General features: G+C 44.7%; 1 protein-coding gene across 1 annotated transcript in view; it reads right to left on the reverse strand.

Moving 5' to 3' along the window:
- Positions 1 to 21,379, reverse strand: part of LOC126336050 (monocarboxylate transporter 12-like) — a gene marked incomplete at its 5' end in the record, with an annotated part of 267,456 nt that overhangs the window by 133,974 nt on the left and 112,103 nt on the right. Inside the window, one exon of the mRNA XM_049999529.1 lies at positions 19,104 to 19,496. Coding sequence (XP_049855486.1) covers positions 19,104 to 19,496 — 393 coding nt within the window. The remainder of the gene's footprint in view (positions 1 to 19,103; positions 19,497 to 21,379) is intronic.

A 21,379-nucleotide genomic window follows, 5' to 3' on the forward strand; every position in this document is an offset into this window, starting at 1 on the left:
TTTCACACTTCTTTTGATTGAAACTTGTGATTGTGAGAAACTTCTAAAGGTGAGAATATATGTGGCGTGTTAATGGGAGTGTTCCGAAAGGAAGTAGTGTTTCACGAACGATTTATATTTTCGTTTTATCGGTTTGGCCAGAGACGTAAATGCAGAGGTAGTAAATTTCTCCCAAGTCAGTGATGCTTTGGACTGAGGAACAGTTTATTTTAAAACTTTAAAACAAGTATTTTGAACATCATCTGCACACTGATGATCTAAACAATGTGTTGACGCTTAAAACGAGTTCTGTGTCTGTAGATTCCACTCCGACTTTCTTTTTTTCACTGTTTTGTGTACTACTGTTGATAGCAGTTTATACGTTCTATACCCGCTTTTCAATATTTATTTCTTATAATAGAATTCTGGAATAGTGAAACAACGGATTCAAGGGTTAAAAACAGAGATATACCCATGCAAATTAGGTAAGTATATGTTTCTAACCTCAGTATGCATAAAGGATCATCGAAGGATAATCGTGCCAAGGAGTTGGTATTTACCTGGACGTTACTACCGTTGGTGGAAATGTGATAATTCAATCATGTCACTGTTCCGTCAGATAGCGACATTCCTTGCAATAGTCACGACGTGACGTACAGTGCTATGGGGTAAAAGCGAAAATGCAGCGAGTATACGATTTCAAACCACCAGGCTTATGAGCGGTAGCAGGGTGTTTCAGTTTTGATAATCATATAATGCTTTTAGCAGACTACTGTTAGCAGACTAATTAGTATTGATTCAAGCATTGTTTAGTACAAAAAAGGAATTAGGGTTTAAACTCTGCGAGAGCTAATTTGTCTTTTATAATGCATTCATAATTACTTAATTTTTCAGCCATTTCTGAACGAGGCAGGCGATAAATAGATTTTTTGTTATGAGTATGTTTAGGGAGGATTATTTCTGTTTGAGACATTTTGTAATTCATTTAGTACATGAAGAAACCATTAAAATGCAATTGTTTGTTTTCAGCACTAATTTATATTCGTCGCACAGCTACGATTGAGGAATTCAGAGAGTGTTCAACATTAGTCAACTTCACGTTCTCAACTTTTCGTCACTTATTTCATTGTAATAGAACATTAGTTACTATATATAATCAATGAAGGAACATATGCAATAGTTTTTAAATAAAGTGCTCGATTAATAATTTGTTTTGCATAGGCGCATGTGGTTTAGAGAGAATTTAACTCTCATTTAAGCATAGGACCGAAAGAGTCAGCCTCGAGGAATTGTGAAACGAACCCTGTCGTCCAGGACCTTGTGACAGAAAGGGCGCTGAAGGAAATTTTATTTGTTTTATGTAAAAGAATTTAACGTTTATTATGTAATGGATATTATTGTTACTTTATTGAGAACGTGAAAGTGGTCAAGCTTTGATTATTTATATGTGTTAAAATGTAAAATAATGTAGGATAAGCTGTAGTTAGACAGATGGACGGCTTCAGGAAGGGGAACTGCACTCATCAGTTGAGCGACAAATGTTCGGCGCGCAGGGGACGCGGCTGGAGACGGGCAGAGAGAGAGTCTAGACACCAAAGAGGACAGTACGGTGCTGGTGGAGACGCAAAAAGAGACAGTTCTGGTCTAGACACCAAAGAGACTGAGACGCGAAAGCAGACAATCGGTCTTTAGGTAGCTAGGAAGTGAAACGACTTAGAAAATTTCGCCTTGTGACGTATCGTGTTACAGTCTCTGAGCGGTGAGCAGCCGCGCGCCTGGTGTCAACTTATACTTTTCGCGTAGGTAAAGAGGTGGATTATTGGACTTGTATTTCGCGATGGTATAGTGAGAAATGTGTAAAATGGATATGGGCTCGAGTGTAACAGTAACTTTCGCTCTAGTTTGCTTTCTGAATAAACATTATTTTAACCAAATCGCAACTGTGTGGCCAACATCATTTATGGGTGGTTAATTTTTAGTTCCCGAAATTATTATTACTGTTTCTATTCGTTATATTGTCTTTGTACCTTTCATACAATTTCGCAAACTTCTCATCAGCCAGACAATTTAATCAAAGGGTCACAAGTGTCTCATTCAAATGGCTCTGAGCACTATGCTACTTAACATCTGAGGTCATCAGTCCCCTAGAACACAGAACTACTTAAACCTAACTAACCTAAGGACGTCACACACATCCATGCCCGAGGCAGGATTCGAACCTCCGACCGTAGTGGTAGCGCGGTTCCAGACTGTAGCGCCTAGAACCGCTCGGCCACCTCGGGCGGCCCACAAGTGTCTAATTGAGGGTGTGTAATGCAACACGTGCGCTTCAACCCCTAGATGAGTTTGTGCCAAGAAATTTCGACGAAGAGGAACCGCATGTGAGCCCGAACATCTTTGGGATGTTAGCTTGCACACATTACAGTGGTATGAAGAAATTTATGTGAAAGATGAGACAAAGAAAGGGTGTTACATAACATATGCTAAGTGAGCTGAAGAAGTGTAGGTCACTTCCCTTTTGTGAAACCAACTTCAGAGGTGTAGAAGTGGGAGGATCACTACTGAACTCTCCCTGAATTACTCTCATTGCAAGACCACTAGAATGAAAAATTCGTGAAGCAGCTGTTAGCTCTCAAGAACGAAATGTCAAGAAGCATAATCGGTTTAAGGTAAGGAGCTTGTAAGAAGCAACTGGGAACGCACAAGGATTTGAGCAAAAAGAGCGACATTCGGAAAGAGAATTAGAAAGCAGAATAATAAATTTATCTGTTATAAATCAAACTCAACACCAAAATGGAATTTGAACGATTTTATTGCTTTGTAATTCTACACGGGTAAAATGCGATATTTCCCTCAAGGTTTGTTGATTCTGATATACAACGTTTGGAGCAACGGTAAAATGACACCTACACAAAAGAAAGAATATAATAAGGCGATTAAAAAAAGGTAAATTTATAACAGAGAAGTAAGTGATCGAGAAATGAGGAAAAGAAGAAAATTAAATATTTCAGTAAGATTTACAGTAACAGAAATTAACGAGGTAACTGGTGGTGATTTATATACAAGGGAACATAAGGTATCAATACCAGGGAGACTTGGAACATTCAAATAAATGCAGTAATATGAATGAAGTTGACTGTAGAGGACGACGTAAAAACCTGTAGAACAGTAGAGTAGAAATAGTGACGGATACATTGCGAAATATTAAGTTGCAGCAGTATGAAGAAATGTACATAAAGCAAACCAAAAACGTTGAAATATACCAAAAACAAGGAAATGTCCATATTCGTCAAACAAGCTGTGCGGAAACGAAAATCATTCAGCACAAAAGCGTAAAGCGATTCTCAGAAGTTAGAAGGGAGAAACAGAGGAAGAACACGAGAAACGTTGGACTTTTTCAGCCGCCTGCTGTGGCAGAGCGGTTCTAGGCGCTTCAGTCCGCGCTGCTGCTATGGTCGCAGGTTCAAATCCTGCCTCGGGAATGGCTGTATATGATGTCCTTAGTTTAATTCGGTTTAAGTAGTACTAAGTGTATGGGACTGATGACTTCAGATGTTAAGTTCCATAGCGCTTAGAGCCATTTGAGCCATTTTTGAGACTTCTTTTTTTTTAAAAAAAGGAGAAAGCAACTGAAGAATAAGGGCTTTCATCAATAGTCGTGGAAGTCTCCAATATGTACATTAATGGGAAATAAGACATGGCACACATATTGTTGTGACAACAATTAAGTATGCAAGTAGACTACATCCATCGGGGCACTTTATTCAAATAACATGGGGAAATACAGTTTGAAAATTAAACAGACTGCAGAAAGAAGGTGAAAGCAACGAATACTATCTGCTATTACTGATTGTAATACCCATATGGTTTATGTATAGCGGATTAATGTCAGTTCCAATATCATGGACGTACTCCGGTATTGGTTCACAAATATAATCGCTGTCACTACAACGTAACAATCAAAGCATTTCCACATAGACGGTACCAATACGTTCTAAAATTAGAAATAATTATTTACAGAATATCAAACGCTGCTCCAAATCACCAGACGTTTTATACCACATGTATTCCACTGCGTATGTAACGACACACAAATATATAATGCGTGGTAGAGATTTGTGCAACTAGAAAATTCAGTGAATATAAAACATGTTTGAAGTAATTAAGATAGTGTCGAAGAACAAACAAACTACACTCCTGGAAATTGAAATAAGAACACCGTGAATTTATTGTCCCATGAAGGGGAAACTTTATTGACACATTCCTGGGGTCAGATACATCACATGATCACACTGACAGAACCACAGGCACATAGACACAGGCAACAGAGCATGCACAATGTCGGCACTAGAACAGTGTATATCCACTTTTCGCAGCAATGCAGGCTGCTATTCTCCCATGGAGACGATCGTAGAGATGCTGGATGTAGTCCTGTGGAACGGCTTGCCAAGCCATTTCCACCTGGCGCCTCAGTTGGACCAGCGTTCGTGCTGGACGTGCAGACCGCGTGAGACGACGCTTCATCCAGTCCCAAACATGCTCAATGGGGGACAGATCAGGAGATCTTGCTGGCCAGGGTAGTTGACTTACACCTTCTAGAGCACGTTGGGTGGCACGGGATACATGCGGACGTGCATTGTCCTGTTGGAACACCAAGTTTCCTTGCCGGTCTAGGAATGGTAGAACGATGGGTTCGATGGCGGTTTGGATGTATCGTGCACTATTCAGTGTCCCCTCGACGATCACCAGAGGTGTACGGCCAGTGTAGGAGATCGCTCCCCACACCATGATGTCGGGTGTTGGCCCTGTGTGCCTCGGTCGTATACAGTCCTGATTGTGGCGCCAAGGCAGAAGCGACTCTCATCGCTGAAGACGACACGTCTCCATTCGTCCCTCCATTCACGCCTGTCGCGACACCACTGGATGCGGGCTGCACGATGTTGGGGCGTGAGTGGAAGACGGCCTAACGGTGTGCGGGACCGTAGCCCAGCTTCATGGAGACGGTTGCGAATGGTCCTCGCCGATACCCCAGGAGCAACAGTGTCCCTAATTTGCTGGGAAGTGGCGGTGCGGTCCCCTACGGCACTGCGTAGGATCCTACGGTCTTGGCGTGCATCCGTGAGTCGCTGCGGTCCGGTCCCAGGTCGACGGGCACGTGCACCTTCCGCCGACCACTGGCGACAACATCGATGTACTGTGGAGATCTCACGCCCCACGTGTTGAGCAATTCGGCGGTACGTCCACCCGGCCTCCCGCATGCCCACTATACGCCCTCGCTCAAAGTCCGTCAACTGCACATACGGTTCACGTCCACGCTGTCGCGGCATGCTACCAGTGTTAAAGACTGCGATGGAGCTCCGTATGCCACGGCAAACTGGCTGACACTGACGGCGGCGGTGCACAAATGCTGCGCAGCTAGCGCCATTCTACGGCCAATAGCTCGGTTCCTGGTGTGTCCGCTGTGCCGTGCATGTGATGATTGCTTGTACAGCCCTCTCGCAGTGTCCGGAGCAAGTATGGTGGGTCTGACACACCGGTGTCAATGTGTTCTTTTTTCCATTTCCAGGAGTGTACTACAAGAATAAAAATGCGATTTTTAATTAAATTTCTTGTCTATGGAATATTGTCTCAGTTGTGTGACTGGATTCGTGATTTACAGTCAGGAAGATGAAACTGCGTAAAAAACGATGGAATGTTGCCCACTTATACAGAAGCAATATCTGGCGTTCCCAAGAAAGTGTTATAGGTCCTATGTTGTTCCAGATCAACATAACCAATTTAGGAGACACCTTGAGCAGCCCTCTTAGATTGTTTGCAGATTATGCTGTCATTTAATGTCATGTGAAGTCATTGGATGATCTAACTGAGTTGCAAAATCACTTAGACAACACATCTAGATAGTGCGGAAAGTGGCAATTGACTATGAATAACGAAAAAATGAAGTGATCCAAATGAACATTAAAAAGAATCCGCTATGTTTCAGTCACACAATGAATCACACAAATCTAAAGGGTGTAAAGTCATCTAAATACTTCGGGATTACAATTGCGAATAACTTAAACTGGAACGATCACATAGACAAAATTGTGGGGAAAGCTACCCAAAGACTGCGATTTATTGGCAGAATGCTTAGAAAATTTTACAGCTCAACTAAACCGACTGCTTACAGTACGCTTGTCCGCCAACCTCTGCAGAGATGCTGTGCGGTGTGGGATCCGCATCAGGTAGTATGGACGGAGGCTATCGAAAAATTTCAAAGAAGGGCAGCTCGTTTTATATCACCGTGAAATAATGAAGAAAGTGCTACGTATACGATACACGAAATGGTGTGGCAGTTATTAAAAACAAAAGTGTTTTTCGCTGCGGCAGAACCTTTGCACGAAATTTCAGTCACGAACTTTCTCCACAGAGTCTGAAAATTTTGTAGTCGTCCATTTACACAGGAAGAAGCTATTAGCATAATGTTGTGTGACTAGGGCCTCCCGTCGGGTAGACCGTTCGCCGGATGCAATTTGCCGCCACTTCGGCGACTTGCGCGTCAAACCAACACAACACCCAGGCCGTGAGCGTAGAAAATCTCCGACCCAGACGGGAATAGAATCCAGGCCCTTAGGATTGACATTCTGTAGCGCTGACCACACAGTTACTGGGGCAGACATTATCATAATAAAATAAAGAGAGATCAGAGCTCCCGGAAAGATTTAAGTGTTCGTTTTTCTTGTGCGCTTTTCGAGAGGGAAACACCGGAGAAGAAGCCTAAAGATGGTTCGACGAAACCTCTGCCAGGCACTTAATTGTGAAGTGCAGAGTAATCATGTAGATGTAGGTATATATTGCCTTCAATATACATAAGTTTCAATACATATGATTTTGCCCTGGATCAAACCGAACACAAATTCAAAATTGTCAAGGACTTCAGTAGGCTATCCGTTATCCCAAACCAGCGGGAAAAGCCTAACTATGCCAAGTGAGAAGAAGGACAGTGTCAGGACAGGTTCTGAGCACATACCTGAAAGACATTTTGGAATATCAAGCTCTATTTTTATTTAAAACTCACCACACTAGAGAGCAATAGCATCTGTAGACATAAACTGCGCACTTCTTATATTGGCAGATACATCTGCAACAGTTCCATGGTCTACCATGATCTATCGCAGAAGTAACTGACATCAACATGATGATCTACGTTACAGAGGAGCTACAACGAAAATAGGAAAACCCGCAGTAAGGATCAGCTCTGTTAGCATCGAGCTGCTGATTGACGAATGCAAATATTTATTTAGAGCTTACTGATTTTTTGAAAGCGGCGTAGAAGCAGGACATCATTGTGAGAAATTAGCGTAATTTCTTTCTTGAAAGAGCATAGAAGAAAACGGTATTTACAAGAATTGTCGATACTAGGGGGAAAGCGTTCCACACATTACACCTGGAGGTAAAACAACGGCATTCACAGAGAATTTGAATTCAACTGATGAGGTCCGCAAAGTATTTCATCAGAACCTGGGATCAGCTCTATGCACTTGACCACGGCACCATGCGGACACAGCGTTATCTCAATTACGCTGTCAATCTAGGCATGCCTCCTGGCTTACACAGATTCCTACGTAGAGCCACCTAACCGCAGTACCCATCCATGGTCGCCATTTCGAGAATCCATCCGGAGGCCGAACGTAACAGTGTATGTCCACTGAAGGTGGAGGATTCTTTGTCCATGGGAGGTGAATCAGTAATATGAATGTATCTGAAAGAACGAACACCATGAGGAATCTGCTGCTGTTATACATAAGGATGTAAACTGATGGTGGACAGGGGTGGAGAGCAGGAGGGGGGAAGGGGGGAGAGGAGTCGTGGGGGGGGGGGTGAGGGGGCGAAGGAAAGGAGCTACTGATGTCAGCTGCATCGGAACTTTATGCAGAATCAGCAGTAACGAGTGCAAATGTGTACAAGACCGGAATCCAACAAGCAATTACTTGCTTGCTAGGCAGTTCCGTTAACCACTGGGCCACCCGGACTATCTCGACACGCCTCCCGGCCGATTCACATTCCCCCCTAGCGCCATCTGCCTACACGCCCCTTCCATCTCCTCCATATCTGTTACTTTGAGATTACCACCGGAAGTCGAACGTAGTTGTGCATCTACACTGACGATGGTTTCGAGGTTAATCAGTGATATGAAAGAGGATTCCATGTGGTGTCAGTTCTTTCGGGCATATTCAAAAGTTCAGTCACCGCATATTCATATAATGGTTTCACCTCCTTGGGCAATGAATCCACCACCTTCAGTGTAGATGCACAGTTATGTTCGGCCCGCAGTGGGATTCTCAAAATAGTGAGCACGGAGCTCACTGACAGGGACTCTGGATAGATGGCGCTAGATGGAAATGTGGGTTGTCCAGGAGACGTGCACAGAGATATTTCGACTGTGCTGCATAAGAATATTTAAATATTTAGCGCCACCTTATTTGTTCTGTGGATAGCAAAAACATGCCAATGTATCTGCTTCTGATAAATATTAAATGAACATCTACATCTACATGATTACTCTGCTATTCACTATAAGTGCCTGGCAGAGGGTTCAATGAACCACCTTCAAGTTGTCTCTCCGTTCCACTCTCGAACGGTGAGGGGGAAAAACGAGTACTTAAATTTTTCTGTGCGAGCCCTTATTTCTCTTAATTTATCGTGATGATCGTTTCTCCCTGTTTAGGTGGGTGCGAACAGAGCGTCTTTGTTTTAACGATTGCCACTCCAATTCACGTATCATGTCTGAGGCTCCATCTCCCCTAATTCGCGATAACACAAAACGAGCTGTCCAAATTTGTACTTTTTCGATGTCATCCGTCAGTCCCTTCTGATGCGGATCCCGTACTGCACAGCAATACTCCAGAGTAGGGAGGACAAGCGTGGTGTAAGTAGTCTCTTAAGTAGACCTGTTGCACCTTCTAAGTGTTCTGACAATTTAGGTTATTTGTAATTGTAATCCCAAAGTATTTAGTTGAATTTACAGCCTTCAGATTTGTATGACCTATCGAGTAATCGAAATTTAGAGGATTTCTTTTAGTACTCATGTGAATAACATTACACATTCCTCTATTCAGGGTCAATTGTCACTTTTCGCACCGTTGTTCCTGAAGAGGGGCAGCAGCCTTTTCAGTAGTTGCAGGGGCAACAGTATGGATGATTGACTGATTTCGCCTTGTAACAATAACCAAAACAGCCTTGCTGTGATGGTACTGCAAACGGCTGAAAGCAAGGGGAAACTACAGCCGTAATTTTTCCCGAGGGCATGCAGCTTTATTGTATGATTAAATGATGATGGCGTCCTCTTGTGTAAAATATTCCGGGCGGGGACTACTCAAGAGGATGTCGTTATCAGGAGAAAGAAAACTGGCGTTCTACGGATCGGAGCGTGGGATGTCAGTTCCCTTAATCGGTCAGGTAGGTTAGAAAATTTAAAAAGGGAAATGGATAGGTTAAAGTTATATGTAGCGCGAATTAGTGAAGTTCGGTGGCAGGAGGAACAAGACTTCTGGTCAGGTGACTACAGTGTTATAAACACAAAATCAAATAGGGGTAATGCAGGAGTAGGTTTAATAGTGAATAGGAAAATAGGAATGCGGGTAAGCTACTACAAACAACATAGTGAACGCATTATTGAGGCTAAGATAGATACGAGATTAAGGAAGGGCAAACCTACGTTTCTAGCATTTGTAGACTTAGAGAAAGCTTTTGACAATGTTGACTGGAATACTTTCGCTCAAATTCTGAAGGTGGCAGGGGTAAAATACAGGGAGCGAAAGGCTATTTACAATTTTTACAGAAACCAGATGGCAGTTATAAGAGTCGAGGGACATGAAAGGGAAGCAGTGGTTGGGTAGGGAGTGAGACATGGCTGTAGTCTCTCCCCGATGTTATTCAATCTGTATATTGAGCAATCAGTGAAGGAAACAAAAGAAAAATTCGGAGTAGGTATTAAAGTCCATGGACAAGAAATAAAAACTTTGAGGTTCGCCGCGGACATCGTAATTCTTCAGAGACAGCAAAGGACTTGGAAGAGTAGTTGAACGGAATGGATAGTGTCTTGGAAGGAGGATATAAGATTTTCATCAACAAAAGCAAAACGAGGTTAATGGAATGTAGTCGAATTAAGTCGGGTGATGCTGAGGGAATTAGATTAGGGAGTGAGACACTTAAAGTAGTAAAGGAGTTTTGCTATTTGGGGAGCAAAATAACTGATGATGGTCGAAGTAAAGAGCATATAAAATGTAGACTGGCAATGGCAAGGAAAGCGTTTCTGAAGAAGAAAAATTTGTTAACATCGAGTATAGATTTAAGTGTCAGGAAGTCGTTTCTGAAAGTATTTGTATAGAGTGTAGCCACGTATGGAAGTGAAACATTGATGATAAATAGTTTAGACAAGAAGAGAATAGAAGCTTTCGAAATGCGGTGCTACAGAAAAATGCTGAAGATTAGATGGGTAGATCACATAACTAATGAGGAAGTATTGAATCGTATTGGGGAGAAGAGAAGTTTGTGGCACAACTTGACCAGAAGAAGGGATCGGTTGGTAGGACATGTTCTGAGTCATCGAGGGATCACCAATTTCGTATTGGAGGGCAGCGTGTAGGGCAAAAATCGTAGAGGGAGACCAAGAGATGACTAGACTAAGCAGATTCAGAAGGATGTAGGTTGCAGTAGGTACTGGGAGATGAAGAAGCTTGCACAGGATAGAGTAGCATGGAGAGCTGCATCAAACCAGTCTCAGGACTGAAGACCACAACAACAACAGATATCTTATCTAAATCATTTTGCAATTCAGTTTGATCATCTCATGACTTTACAAGACGGTAGATGACACCATCAGTTGCGAACAATATAAGACGGTTACTGAGATACTGAGATTGCCTCATATGTCGTTAATGTAGATCAGGAACAATAGAGGGCCTATAACACTTCCTTGGGGATCGCCGGGTGTTATTTCTGTTTTAGTCGAAGACTTTCCCTCTATTACTGCTTACTGTGAAAAGTTTATATATAACGGTAATGTATTGCATGTTAACTGGTGGCCAAGAAACGACGAAGAGGCACCGTCCTCGCCGCAGCCGCAGTGATCCACAACCCCATGACCACTTACCACAGTCAACTTCACCCCTCAGCCGCCTCACACTGAACCACTCTTTCAGGGTTATTGTGCGGTTTGGCCCTCCAGGGAACGTCTCAAAAAATGGTTCAAATGACTCTGAGCACTATGGGACTTACATCTGAAGTCATCAGTTCCCTAGAAATTTGATCTACTTAAACCTAACTAACCTAAGGACATAACACACATCCATGCACGAAGCAGGATTCGAACCTGCGACCTCAGCGGTCGCGCAGTTCCAGACTGTAGCGCCTAGAACCGCTCGACCACTCCGGCCGGCTGTAACGTCTCACACCAGACGAGAGTAACCCCTCTGTTTGCATGGTAGAGTAACGTTGGTGTCGAGTAAGTGGAGAACTTGTTTGCGCAGCAATCGCCGACATAGTGTAGCTGAGGTAGAATAAGGAGAACCAGCCCTAATTCGCCGAGGCAGAGGGAAAACCGCCTAAAAGCCATCCACAGACTGGCCGGGCCGATTCGTGCCGGGGACAAGGCCCTCCTTCTCACTCCGGAAAGGCATGCGTTAGACTGCACAGCTAACAGGGTGGGCTGCCAGGTGGGCTTTACTTTTGTTTTAGTGGACGACTTTTTTTTACTTTGAAATCGCGGCATTCAAGTGCCTCAAACTATTGTGTCACTTGCTGACTCAGATATGTACTTTATAAGTAATTTTTATGTTTACATTACAAAAACTGTTCACAAGGTGAAGGTTTCGCTCTTTTAGCAAGAGGAAAAGATTTCAATTACAGAATGTTAATCACATATCTGGGATTTAATTTGTGATGGTAATGATAATAAAGCCCATAAAATATTTGATCAATAGAACTTCCACAACCGAGAAACATATTTATAGAATAAAAATCCGCACCAGTTGTTTAGCGTTAGTTTATTTTCTGCAAGCCATGAACTTACGCCACGAGCTGCACTATTTAAAACAGGCAGTGTTACTACCAAGTTAGTGTCATTAGCAAACAAAAGCATTTTAGGATTACCTGTAATATTAGACGGCATATCATTTATATAAATAAGGAACAGGACTGTCCCCAACACTGATCCCTGGGGTACCCACATTTGACCATACCCCACTCAGAACCCACATCACAGCCATTCTCAACACTGTGAATAATGAGCTTTTGCTGTCTGTTGCTAAAGTAAGAGATGAACAAATTGGGAGCTACTCCCTATGTTCTGTAATGGTCCAACTTCTGGAGCTCTAATTTGTGATCAACACAATCAAACACCTTACTGAAATCAAAAAATTTGCGTAGCGTTCGAAACATTTTATTTAACCCATCCAGTACTCACTGAGAAAACAGAACATAGCATTTCAGTTGTTAAAAGACTTCTAAAGCTGAACTGTTTATTTGATAGCAAATCATGTGATATAAAACGATCAATTATTCTTAGATACACAATTTTCTCAATAACTTTAGCAAGTACTGATGGCATAGAAATAGGTCTAAAATTGTCTACATTATCCCTTTCTCCCTTTTTATAAAGCGGTTCCACTACTGAGTACTTTAACCGTTCAGGAAACTGACCATTCCTAAAAGAAAAATTACAAATAAGGCTGAATACAGGGCTACCATGTGCAGCACAGTACTTTAATATTCTGTTACGAACTCGCTCAAAACCATGAGAGTGATTTAATTATTGACTCAATCTCCCCCTTGTCTGTATCACAGAGGAGTATTTCAGGCATCAATCTCGGAAAGGCATTTGACAAGAGAGTTATACGATTCGCCTACATTTTTATTTAATTCTCCAGCAATTCTCAGAAAATGATTGTTAAATACTGTACATATATCTGATTTATCATTAACAGAAACATTTTTACTGCGAACTGACTTTATATAGTCGAACTTGTGACACTTACTTCTCAACTGGCCATATGTTTTTAATTTTATCCTGTGAATTAGCTATTCTATTTGCATACCACATACTCTTAGCCTTCCTAATAACATTTTTAAGCATCTTACAATACTGTTTGCAGTGGGCTACTGAAGCTTAATTGTGGCTATTTCTACATTTTGATGAAATTCCCGCTTTGTTGTACAAGATATCCTTATCCCACTAGTCACCTCGGCTGCCTGTTGCTGCTAGTGCCCAGTTTAGAACGTTCTAATGGAAAGCAACTCTCAAAGAGCATGAGAAATGTGTTAAGGAAAGCATTACATTTATCATCATGTTATCGGCACCATAAACATCCCACCACTCTTCTTCCTTGACAAGATTTAAAAAATCCTCTATTGCTGTTGGATTACCTTTCCTACATAGCTTGTAATTACTTCTGGCATTTGTTTAAGTACAAAGACATTTTAGTGTTAAAATTTGTTCAGTCACGCTTTTACTAACAGAAAGCCCATCTAGTAATGAAGAATGAATAAAAATATTGTCTATGGCTGTGCTACTGTTCCTCTGCAACCTAGTTGGAAAAAAAACACAGTCTGCACCAGGTTGTATGAATTTAGGAGATCTACCAACATCCTTTATCATGCACCATCATACACAAAATTTATATTGAAGTCACCACATATATCTAATTTCTGTTACTTCCTTCAAAATAAATCAAGAGCCCTCTCTAGCTTGAGCAGAAATGCTCTGAATCCAGAGTTACAGGACCTATAAACAACAACAACTAGAAGTTTAGTTTCACTGAATTCAACTACCGCTACACAACATTGAGATATCTGTTCTGTGCAGTTCCGTGATACTTCTAAGGACTCAAATGGAATACTGTTTTTTACGTACATAGCCACTCTTCCACCCCGCAAGGAACTCCTTGAAAAACAGATACTCAGCAGTCACTAGTATTGGAGTAATAGGACCAGCGAGGATGTCTGCACTATTACATTTAGCCACTACACGAAAACCTACCAACAAACGGCATTTCGATATCATTGTCTAAGGTACAGGACATCAACTGTCACGCATCAAACTGTACAAAAAAGTTGAGTACCATTTTCTAACACACTCTTAATAAATATTATTGGTTGCATCTTACAGTTTTGCAATATTTCTGTCCTAGTCCGAACTGCCAAGCAAGCATATAAGCTGTCATCTTGATAGAACTATAGTAGTAAAACCAGTTTTCTGCTGTGTGAATGTTTGGTTTGAACTAAGAATAGCATTCAGTTACACTAACACATGCATTTCACAAAATACGAAGGCTTATTTTGTTTTTCAACCTCTGATCGTTCTCGAAAATCCAGTGCAACTTTACAGAGATGTGTCTCGCAACGTCTGTTGCATCACATCACACTTTTCAGTTCTGAGAATACAGTGAGCAAATAAAGACGTCTAGAAAATATCGGCTACCGCCACGTGTGGATCCCTACTGAGGGTTTTCGCCTGTTTTCACACAGCCCACATAACGTATCTGTCATGTACGAGGGCTGTTCGGAAAGTAAGCCCCGAGCCATCGCGAAATGGAAACCACTGTGAAGATAAAAAGTGTTTTATTTGCAACAGTTAACTACACCTTCCAGCTACTTCACCACGTACTCGCCACTCCAATGTAGACATCTGTCGTAACGTTGTACCAATTTTTCAGTACCCTCGTCATAGACGGACGCCGCCTGGGCTTTCTGCCAATTCTCTACGCTGGTCTACAGCTGGTTGTCTGTGCCAGAACATTGTCTTCACAGCTAGCGGCTCATGTGAGCAGAGATGAAACTCAAGGAGAGTCAATTACGGGCTCTGTTGTGGGTAATCAAACACCTCCCATCGAAAACGCTTCAGGGGCATCTTCATTGTCCCTTCAGAGTGCGGCCGAGAATTGTCATGCACAAGGAAACGTATGACGTCAGGCGAAATCTCACTCCAGGCCCTCATACTTGGCGGGAGACACTTTGTTTTAAATATCTTTACGTGATCATTGTGCGCTCAGAACTGAAAAGAGCGACGTGACCCGATCGACGGTCATACACTGCCCATACAGGTTTGACTTGCCTCCCTCCCGCTGCGCGGGGTAGCCAAGTGGTCTAGGGCGTCTTGTCACGGTCCGCATGGCTTCCCCCGTCGGAGGTTCGAATACTTTCTCTGGCATGGGTGTGTGTGTGTGTGTGTCGTCCTTAGCTTAGGTTAGTTTAAGTTAGATTAAGTAGTGTGTAAGCTTAGGGTCCGATGTGCAGTTTGGTCCCATATGTTACGACAAATTTCCAATTTTTTTTTTTTGCCTCCCTCTGATTTTCACCTCTTTACGCAACTGCCTCTGATTAATTTTGACACAGACAACAAATTTCAGACCAGCGTACGGAACTGGAGGAAATCATAGGCGGCTGCCTTCTATGAGGAGAATATTGAAAATCTGGACCTCTAAGTTGGAGCAGCGACTATGTAGGCAAGTAGCTGGAAGGTGTGGCTATATGTTAGAGGGAAAACATTTTTTTTATTTTCACTCTGGTTTCCTCTTCACGACGGACAGAGGTTGAAAAAACTAGTCCTCGCCCTTAACAGATGTTGACAGTCACCTTCAAAAACTGTTTAATCCTCTTTTTAGAATCTATGATGAGGTAACAAAAGTCGTGGAATACTTCCCAATAGTGTGTCAGAGCTGGTTTGGCGCGGTATAGTGCAGCATCTGGAAGTGGCATGGACTCAATAAGTTGTTGGAAGTCCCTTGCAACAAACATTGGGTCATGCCATCTCCATAGCCGTCCCTAATTTTGAAAGTGTTGCCAGTGCAGGATTTTGTGCATAAACTGTCCCGTGATTGTTCTATGGGATTCATGTCGATCTGTGTGGCCAAATCATTCACTCGAACTGTCCAGAATATTCTTGAAACTAATCGCTGACACTTGCAAGCCGGTGACATGGCGCGCTATCACGCATGAAAATTACATCATTGTTTGGAAACATGAAGACCATGAATGGCTGCAAATGATCTGTAAGTATGAAACTTCGTGGAAGATTAAAACTGTGTGCCGGACCGAGACTCGAAGTCGGGACCTTTGTCTTTCGTGGGCAAGTGCTCTACCATCTGAGCTACCCAAGCAAGACTCACGCCCCGTCTTCACAGCTTCAATTCTGCCAGTACCTCGTCTCCTACCTTCCAAACTTCACAGTCGTTCTTCGTTCACAGCTTCAGTTCTGCCAGTACCTAGTGTCCTACCTTCCAAACTTCACAGAAGTGAAGACGGGTCGTGAGTCTTGCTTGGGTAGCTCAGATGGGAGATCTCTTGCCCGTGAAAGGCAAAGGTTCCGAGTTCGAGTCTCGGACCGGCACACAGTTCTAATCTGTCAGGAAGTTCCATATCAGCGCTCACTCCGCTGCAGAGTGAAAATCTCATTCTGGACTGTAAGCAGCCGAACAGAACTATTTCTATTCAACAGACGCTTCAGTTGAACCAAAGAACACATGTAAACATAGTCCGCACCATTGCCGAGTGACCACCACCTTCGACAATGCCTTCTTCACAACTTGGGTTCATAGCTTCGTGGGGTCGTGTCTCACAAACTCTACCACCACATCAAAAGAAACTGGGAGTCATGTGACAAGGCCATAGTTTTCTAGTTGTTATAGTCCAACCGAAATGGCTACAGGTGATATAATGTTGGTCGTGTGCTGCCGTAGCCCATTGAGGCCAAAATTCACCGCAGTTTCGTAGTGGATACGTGTGGGGGGCGTCCCACATTGATTTCTGCGGTTACTTCACTCGTATGTTAGCACTGACAACTCTACGAAAACGTCGCTGCTCTCAGTCGTTAAGTGAAAGTCTTGTCCATGGTGAGCGGTATACATGGATTTTAGTTTTCCCGACACACACACTCTTGGCACTGTGGATCTGGGAATATTGGGTTCCCCAACGATTTCCGAAATGGAATATCCCTTGCTTCTAGCTGGTACTACCTGTGATGTATCCGCGGACCGAAAGGAATAGCGCGCGCGCCCTGTCGTCGCATCGCTTGCCACAGTTTCCCGTCGCGACCGCCGGTGGCGCAAAAAGTTGCCGCCGACCGAAGACGTCATGCCATTGCTGAGCTGGGCCTGCAGCGCTCTATGGCTACACGATATAACAGAAGCGCTGGCCCCGAGTCGAGGTTGTATAACGACTTAGGCCACGAATCAGGAATTTTCGTGGAGACTAATTGGAACTGTATCTACGGTACACTCTTCGCTGTCAATAAACCTAAGTAACTGTTTCATACTAGCTGGCCCTTATTTGTCACTAATAGTTTTCCTGCCACCAGATTTTAGTCACAACCTGATCACGTCCTACTTGATATCGAGATTGTGGTTGCCACGCCCGGGCAGCCATAAAAACAACTCCGCCTTATACACTCCTGGAAATTAAAATAAGAACACCGTGAATTCATTGTCCCAGGAAGGGGAAACTTTATTGACACATTCCTGGGGTCAGATACATCACATGATCACACCGACAGAACCACAGCACATAGACACAGGCAACAGAGCATGCACAATGTCGGCACTAGTGCAGTGTATATTCACCTTTCGCAGCAATGCAGGCTGCTATTCTCCCATGGAGACGATCGTAGAGATGCTGGATGTAGTCCAGTGGAACGGCTTCCATGCCATTTCCACCTGGCGCCTTAGTTGGACCAGCGTTCGTGCTGGACGTGCAGACCGCGTGAGACGACGCTTCATCCAGTAACAAACATGCTCAATGGGGGACAGATACAGAGATCGTGCTCGCCAGGGTAGTTGACTTACACCTTCTAGAGCACGTTGGGTGGCACGGGATACATACGGACGTGCATTGTCCTGTTGGAACAGCAAGTTCCCTTGCCGGTCTAGGAATGGTAGAACGATGGGTTCGATGACGGTTTGGATGTACCGCGCACTATTCAGTGTCCTCTCGACGATCACCAGAGGTCTACGGCCAGTGTAGGAGATCGCTCCCCACACCATGATGCCGGGTGTTGGCCCTGTGTGCCTCGGTCGTATGCGGTCCTGATTGTGGCGCTCACCACCACGGCGCCAAACACGCATACGAAAATCTTTGGTACCAAGGCAGAAGCGACTCTTATCGCTGAAGACGACACGTCTCCATTCGTCCCTACATTCACGCCTGTCGCGACACCACTGGAGGCGGGCTGCACGATGTTGGGGCGTGAGCGGAAGACGGCCTAACGGTGTGCGGGACCGTAGCCCAGCTTCATGGAGACTGTTGCGAATGGTCCTCGCCGATACCCCAGGAGCAACAGTGTCCCTAATTTGCTGGGAAGTGGCGGTGCGGTCCCCTACGGCACTGCGTAGGATCCTACGGTCTTGGCGTGCATCCGTGCGTCGCTGCGGTCCGGTCCCAGGTCGACGGGCACGTGCACCTTCCGCCGACCACTGGCGACAACATCGATGTACTGTGGAGACCTCACGCCCCACGTGTTGAGCAATTCGGCGGTACGTCCACCCGGCCTCCCGCATGCCCACTATACGCCCACGCTCAAAGTCCGTCAACTGCACATACGGTTCACGTCCACGCTGTCGCGGCATGCTACCAGTGTTAAAGACTGCGATGGAGCTCCGTATGCCACGGCAAACTGGCTGACACTGACGGCGGCGGTGCACAAATGCTGCGCAGCTAGCGCCATTCGACGGCCAACACCGCGGTTCCTGGTGTGTCCGCTGTGCCGTGCGTGTGATCATTGCTTGTACAGCCCTCTCGCAGTGTCCGGAGCAAGTATGGTGGGTCTGACACGGCGGTGTCAATGTGTTCTTTTTTCCATTTCCAGGAGTGTAGGTTTGATAATTCGTGTCGAGCGGCCGTGATCTCGTTGGAAACCTTTTCAGGTAATTCACCTGAGTGTAAATGACAGCTCCGTCAATTTAATGCCATATCATACCTTGGGGAAGGGATAGAACTGCCATCTGCTTGTGTATATCGCTGTCCGATGACATTTGTCGAGTCAGTGTATGCTTCAACTGGTATCGTTTTGAACTGATAATGATATGACACACCCACGAAAAGTGAGGAAGCCGCCTGAAGAAGAGACGACGACAGGTACCGGCGGCGCGACTTACCAGAGTCGATGACGGCGTTGTCGCCGAGGTGCCTCACGGTGTAGAGCAGCAGCAGGCCGAAGGCGAGCTGCAGTCCGCAGGAGAGCAGGTGCGCCAGGAAGCCGGCGGCGCACACGATCCAGCCCCAGCCGCCCTCGGGGTAGTAGTGCTGCCGGGGCGGCGCGCCCGCAGACCCGCACGCCAGGCCCGAGCTGCGCCGCGCCTGCTGCTGCTGCTGCTGCTGCTGCTGCTGGGCTAGGTGGTGGTGGCTGCCGCCGCACGCGTCGCGCTCGCACGCCGCGACCGCTCCGAACCACGAGTCCTCGTCGTCGTACACAGCTACGCCGCCGCCGCCGCCGGCCCCGAGCGCGCCCGTGCTGCCGCCCAGGAACCGCTGCTGGCTACCGCAGCTCTCTGTCGACATCCAGAAAAGAGTGCCCAGGTGAGCCTCCAAATACTGACACGATTCGTTTCGTCAGGTATGTCGTTAGCTTTCGAGGTGTAGTCATAACATTTTCGCCATTACTGCGAAAAAAATAAAGTTACTTAATTTGGTTCAAACGGTTCAAATGGCTCTGAGCACTATAGGACTTAACATCTGAGGTCATCAGTCCCCTACAACTAAGAATACTTAAACCTAACTAACCTAAGGACGACAAACTCATCCATGTCCGAAGCAGGAATCGAACCTGCGAAGGCAGCGGTCGCGCGGTTCCAGACTATAGCGCCTAGAACCGTTCGGTCACTCCGGCTGGCCTTAATTTGGAAAATTTGGAAATTTGTTATAAGGGCTTATGGGACCAAACTGCTTAGGTCATCGATCCCCAACCTTACGCACAACTTAATCTAACTTTAACTTACACACACACACACACACCCATTTCCGATGGAAGACTCGAACCTCCGATGGAGGGAGCCGCCCGGACCGTGACAAGACGCCCTAGACCGTGCGGATACCCCGCGCGCATTACTTAGTTATGATACTGCCTAAATAATGATACGTCTGTATTCGCCACAGCCCCATCTTCAAAAATATCTCATTGGAACCCATAAACTGTTCGTAAGTGCGTCTCATGATGAAGGTAGAAGCTTCGAAGTCGATCATGGCGTAACTAAATGAAAACTATATAAAGTCTCAGGCAATTTCTTTTCTCGCACCTGAGCATCGGATTGTTACTGTGTCCAGACTAAGCGCCTACAGTTCTCGCTTCCCGCGAAGCAGACATGTACAGCGAGCCCGGACCTACTAGGGGTCAGCCTCGCCTGTCATCCCGGAAACACTGACGGTTCCCAGAGACCACAAAGAGGGGTTCACGGCACCGCAGGAGGTCGCTACAGCCGCAGACCTCTTTCCTTCCGCTCGATTTTTTTTGGTCATCAGTCTACTGACTGGTTTGATGCGGCCCACCACGAATTCCTTTCCTGTGCTGACCTCTTCATCACAGAGTAGCACTTGCAACCTACGTCCTCAATTATTTGCTTGACGTATTCCAATCTCTGTCTTCCTCTGCAGTTTTTGCCCTCTACAGCTCCCTCTAGTACCATGGAAGTCATTCCCTCATGCCTTAGCAGATGTCCTATCATCCTGTCCCTTCTCCTCATCAGTGTTTTCCACATATTCCTTTCCTTTCCGATTCTGCGTAGAACCTCCTCATTCCTTACCTTATCAGTCCACCTAATTTTCAACATTCGTCTATAGCACCACATCTCAAATGCTTCGATTCTCTTCTGTTCCGATTTTCCCACAGTCAATGTTTCACTACCATACAATGCTGTACTCCAGACGTACATCCTCAGCAATTTCTTCCTCAAATTAAGGCAGGTGTTTGATATTAGTAGACTTCTCTTGGCCAGAAATGCTTTATTTGCCATAGCGAGTGTGCTTTTGATGTCTTCCTTGCTCCGTCCGTCATTGGTTATTTTACTGCCTAGGTAGTAGATTTCCTTAACTTCATTGACTTCGTGACCATCAATCCTGACGTTAAGTTTCTCGCTGTTCTCATTTCTACTATTTCTCATTACCTTCGTCTTTCTCCGACTTACTCTCAAACCACACTGTGTACTCATTAGAATGTTAATTCCGTTCAGCAGATCATTTAATTCTTCTTCACTTTCACTCAGGATAGCAATGTCATCAGCGAATCGTATCATTGATTTCCTTTCACCTTGTATTTTAATTCCACTCCTGAACCTTTCTTTTATTTCCATCATTGCTGCCTCGATGTACAGATTGAAGAGTAGGGGCGAAAGGCTACAGCCTTGTCTTACACCCTTCTTAATACGAGCACTTCGTTCTT

Source organism: Schistocerca gregaria, chromosome 2 (assembly GCF_023897955.1).
Source record: "Schistocerca gregaria isolate iqSchGreg1 chromosome 2, iqSchGreg1.2, whole genome shotgun sequence".
Taxonomy (NCBI): Eukaryota; Metazoa; Arthropoda; class Insecta; order Orthoptera; family Acrididae; genus Schistocerca; species Schistocerca gregaria.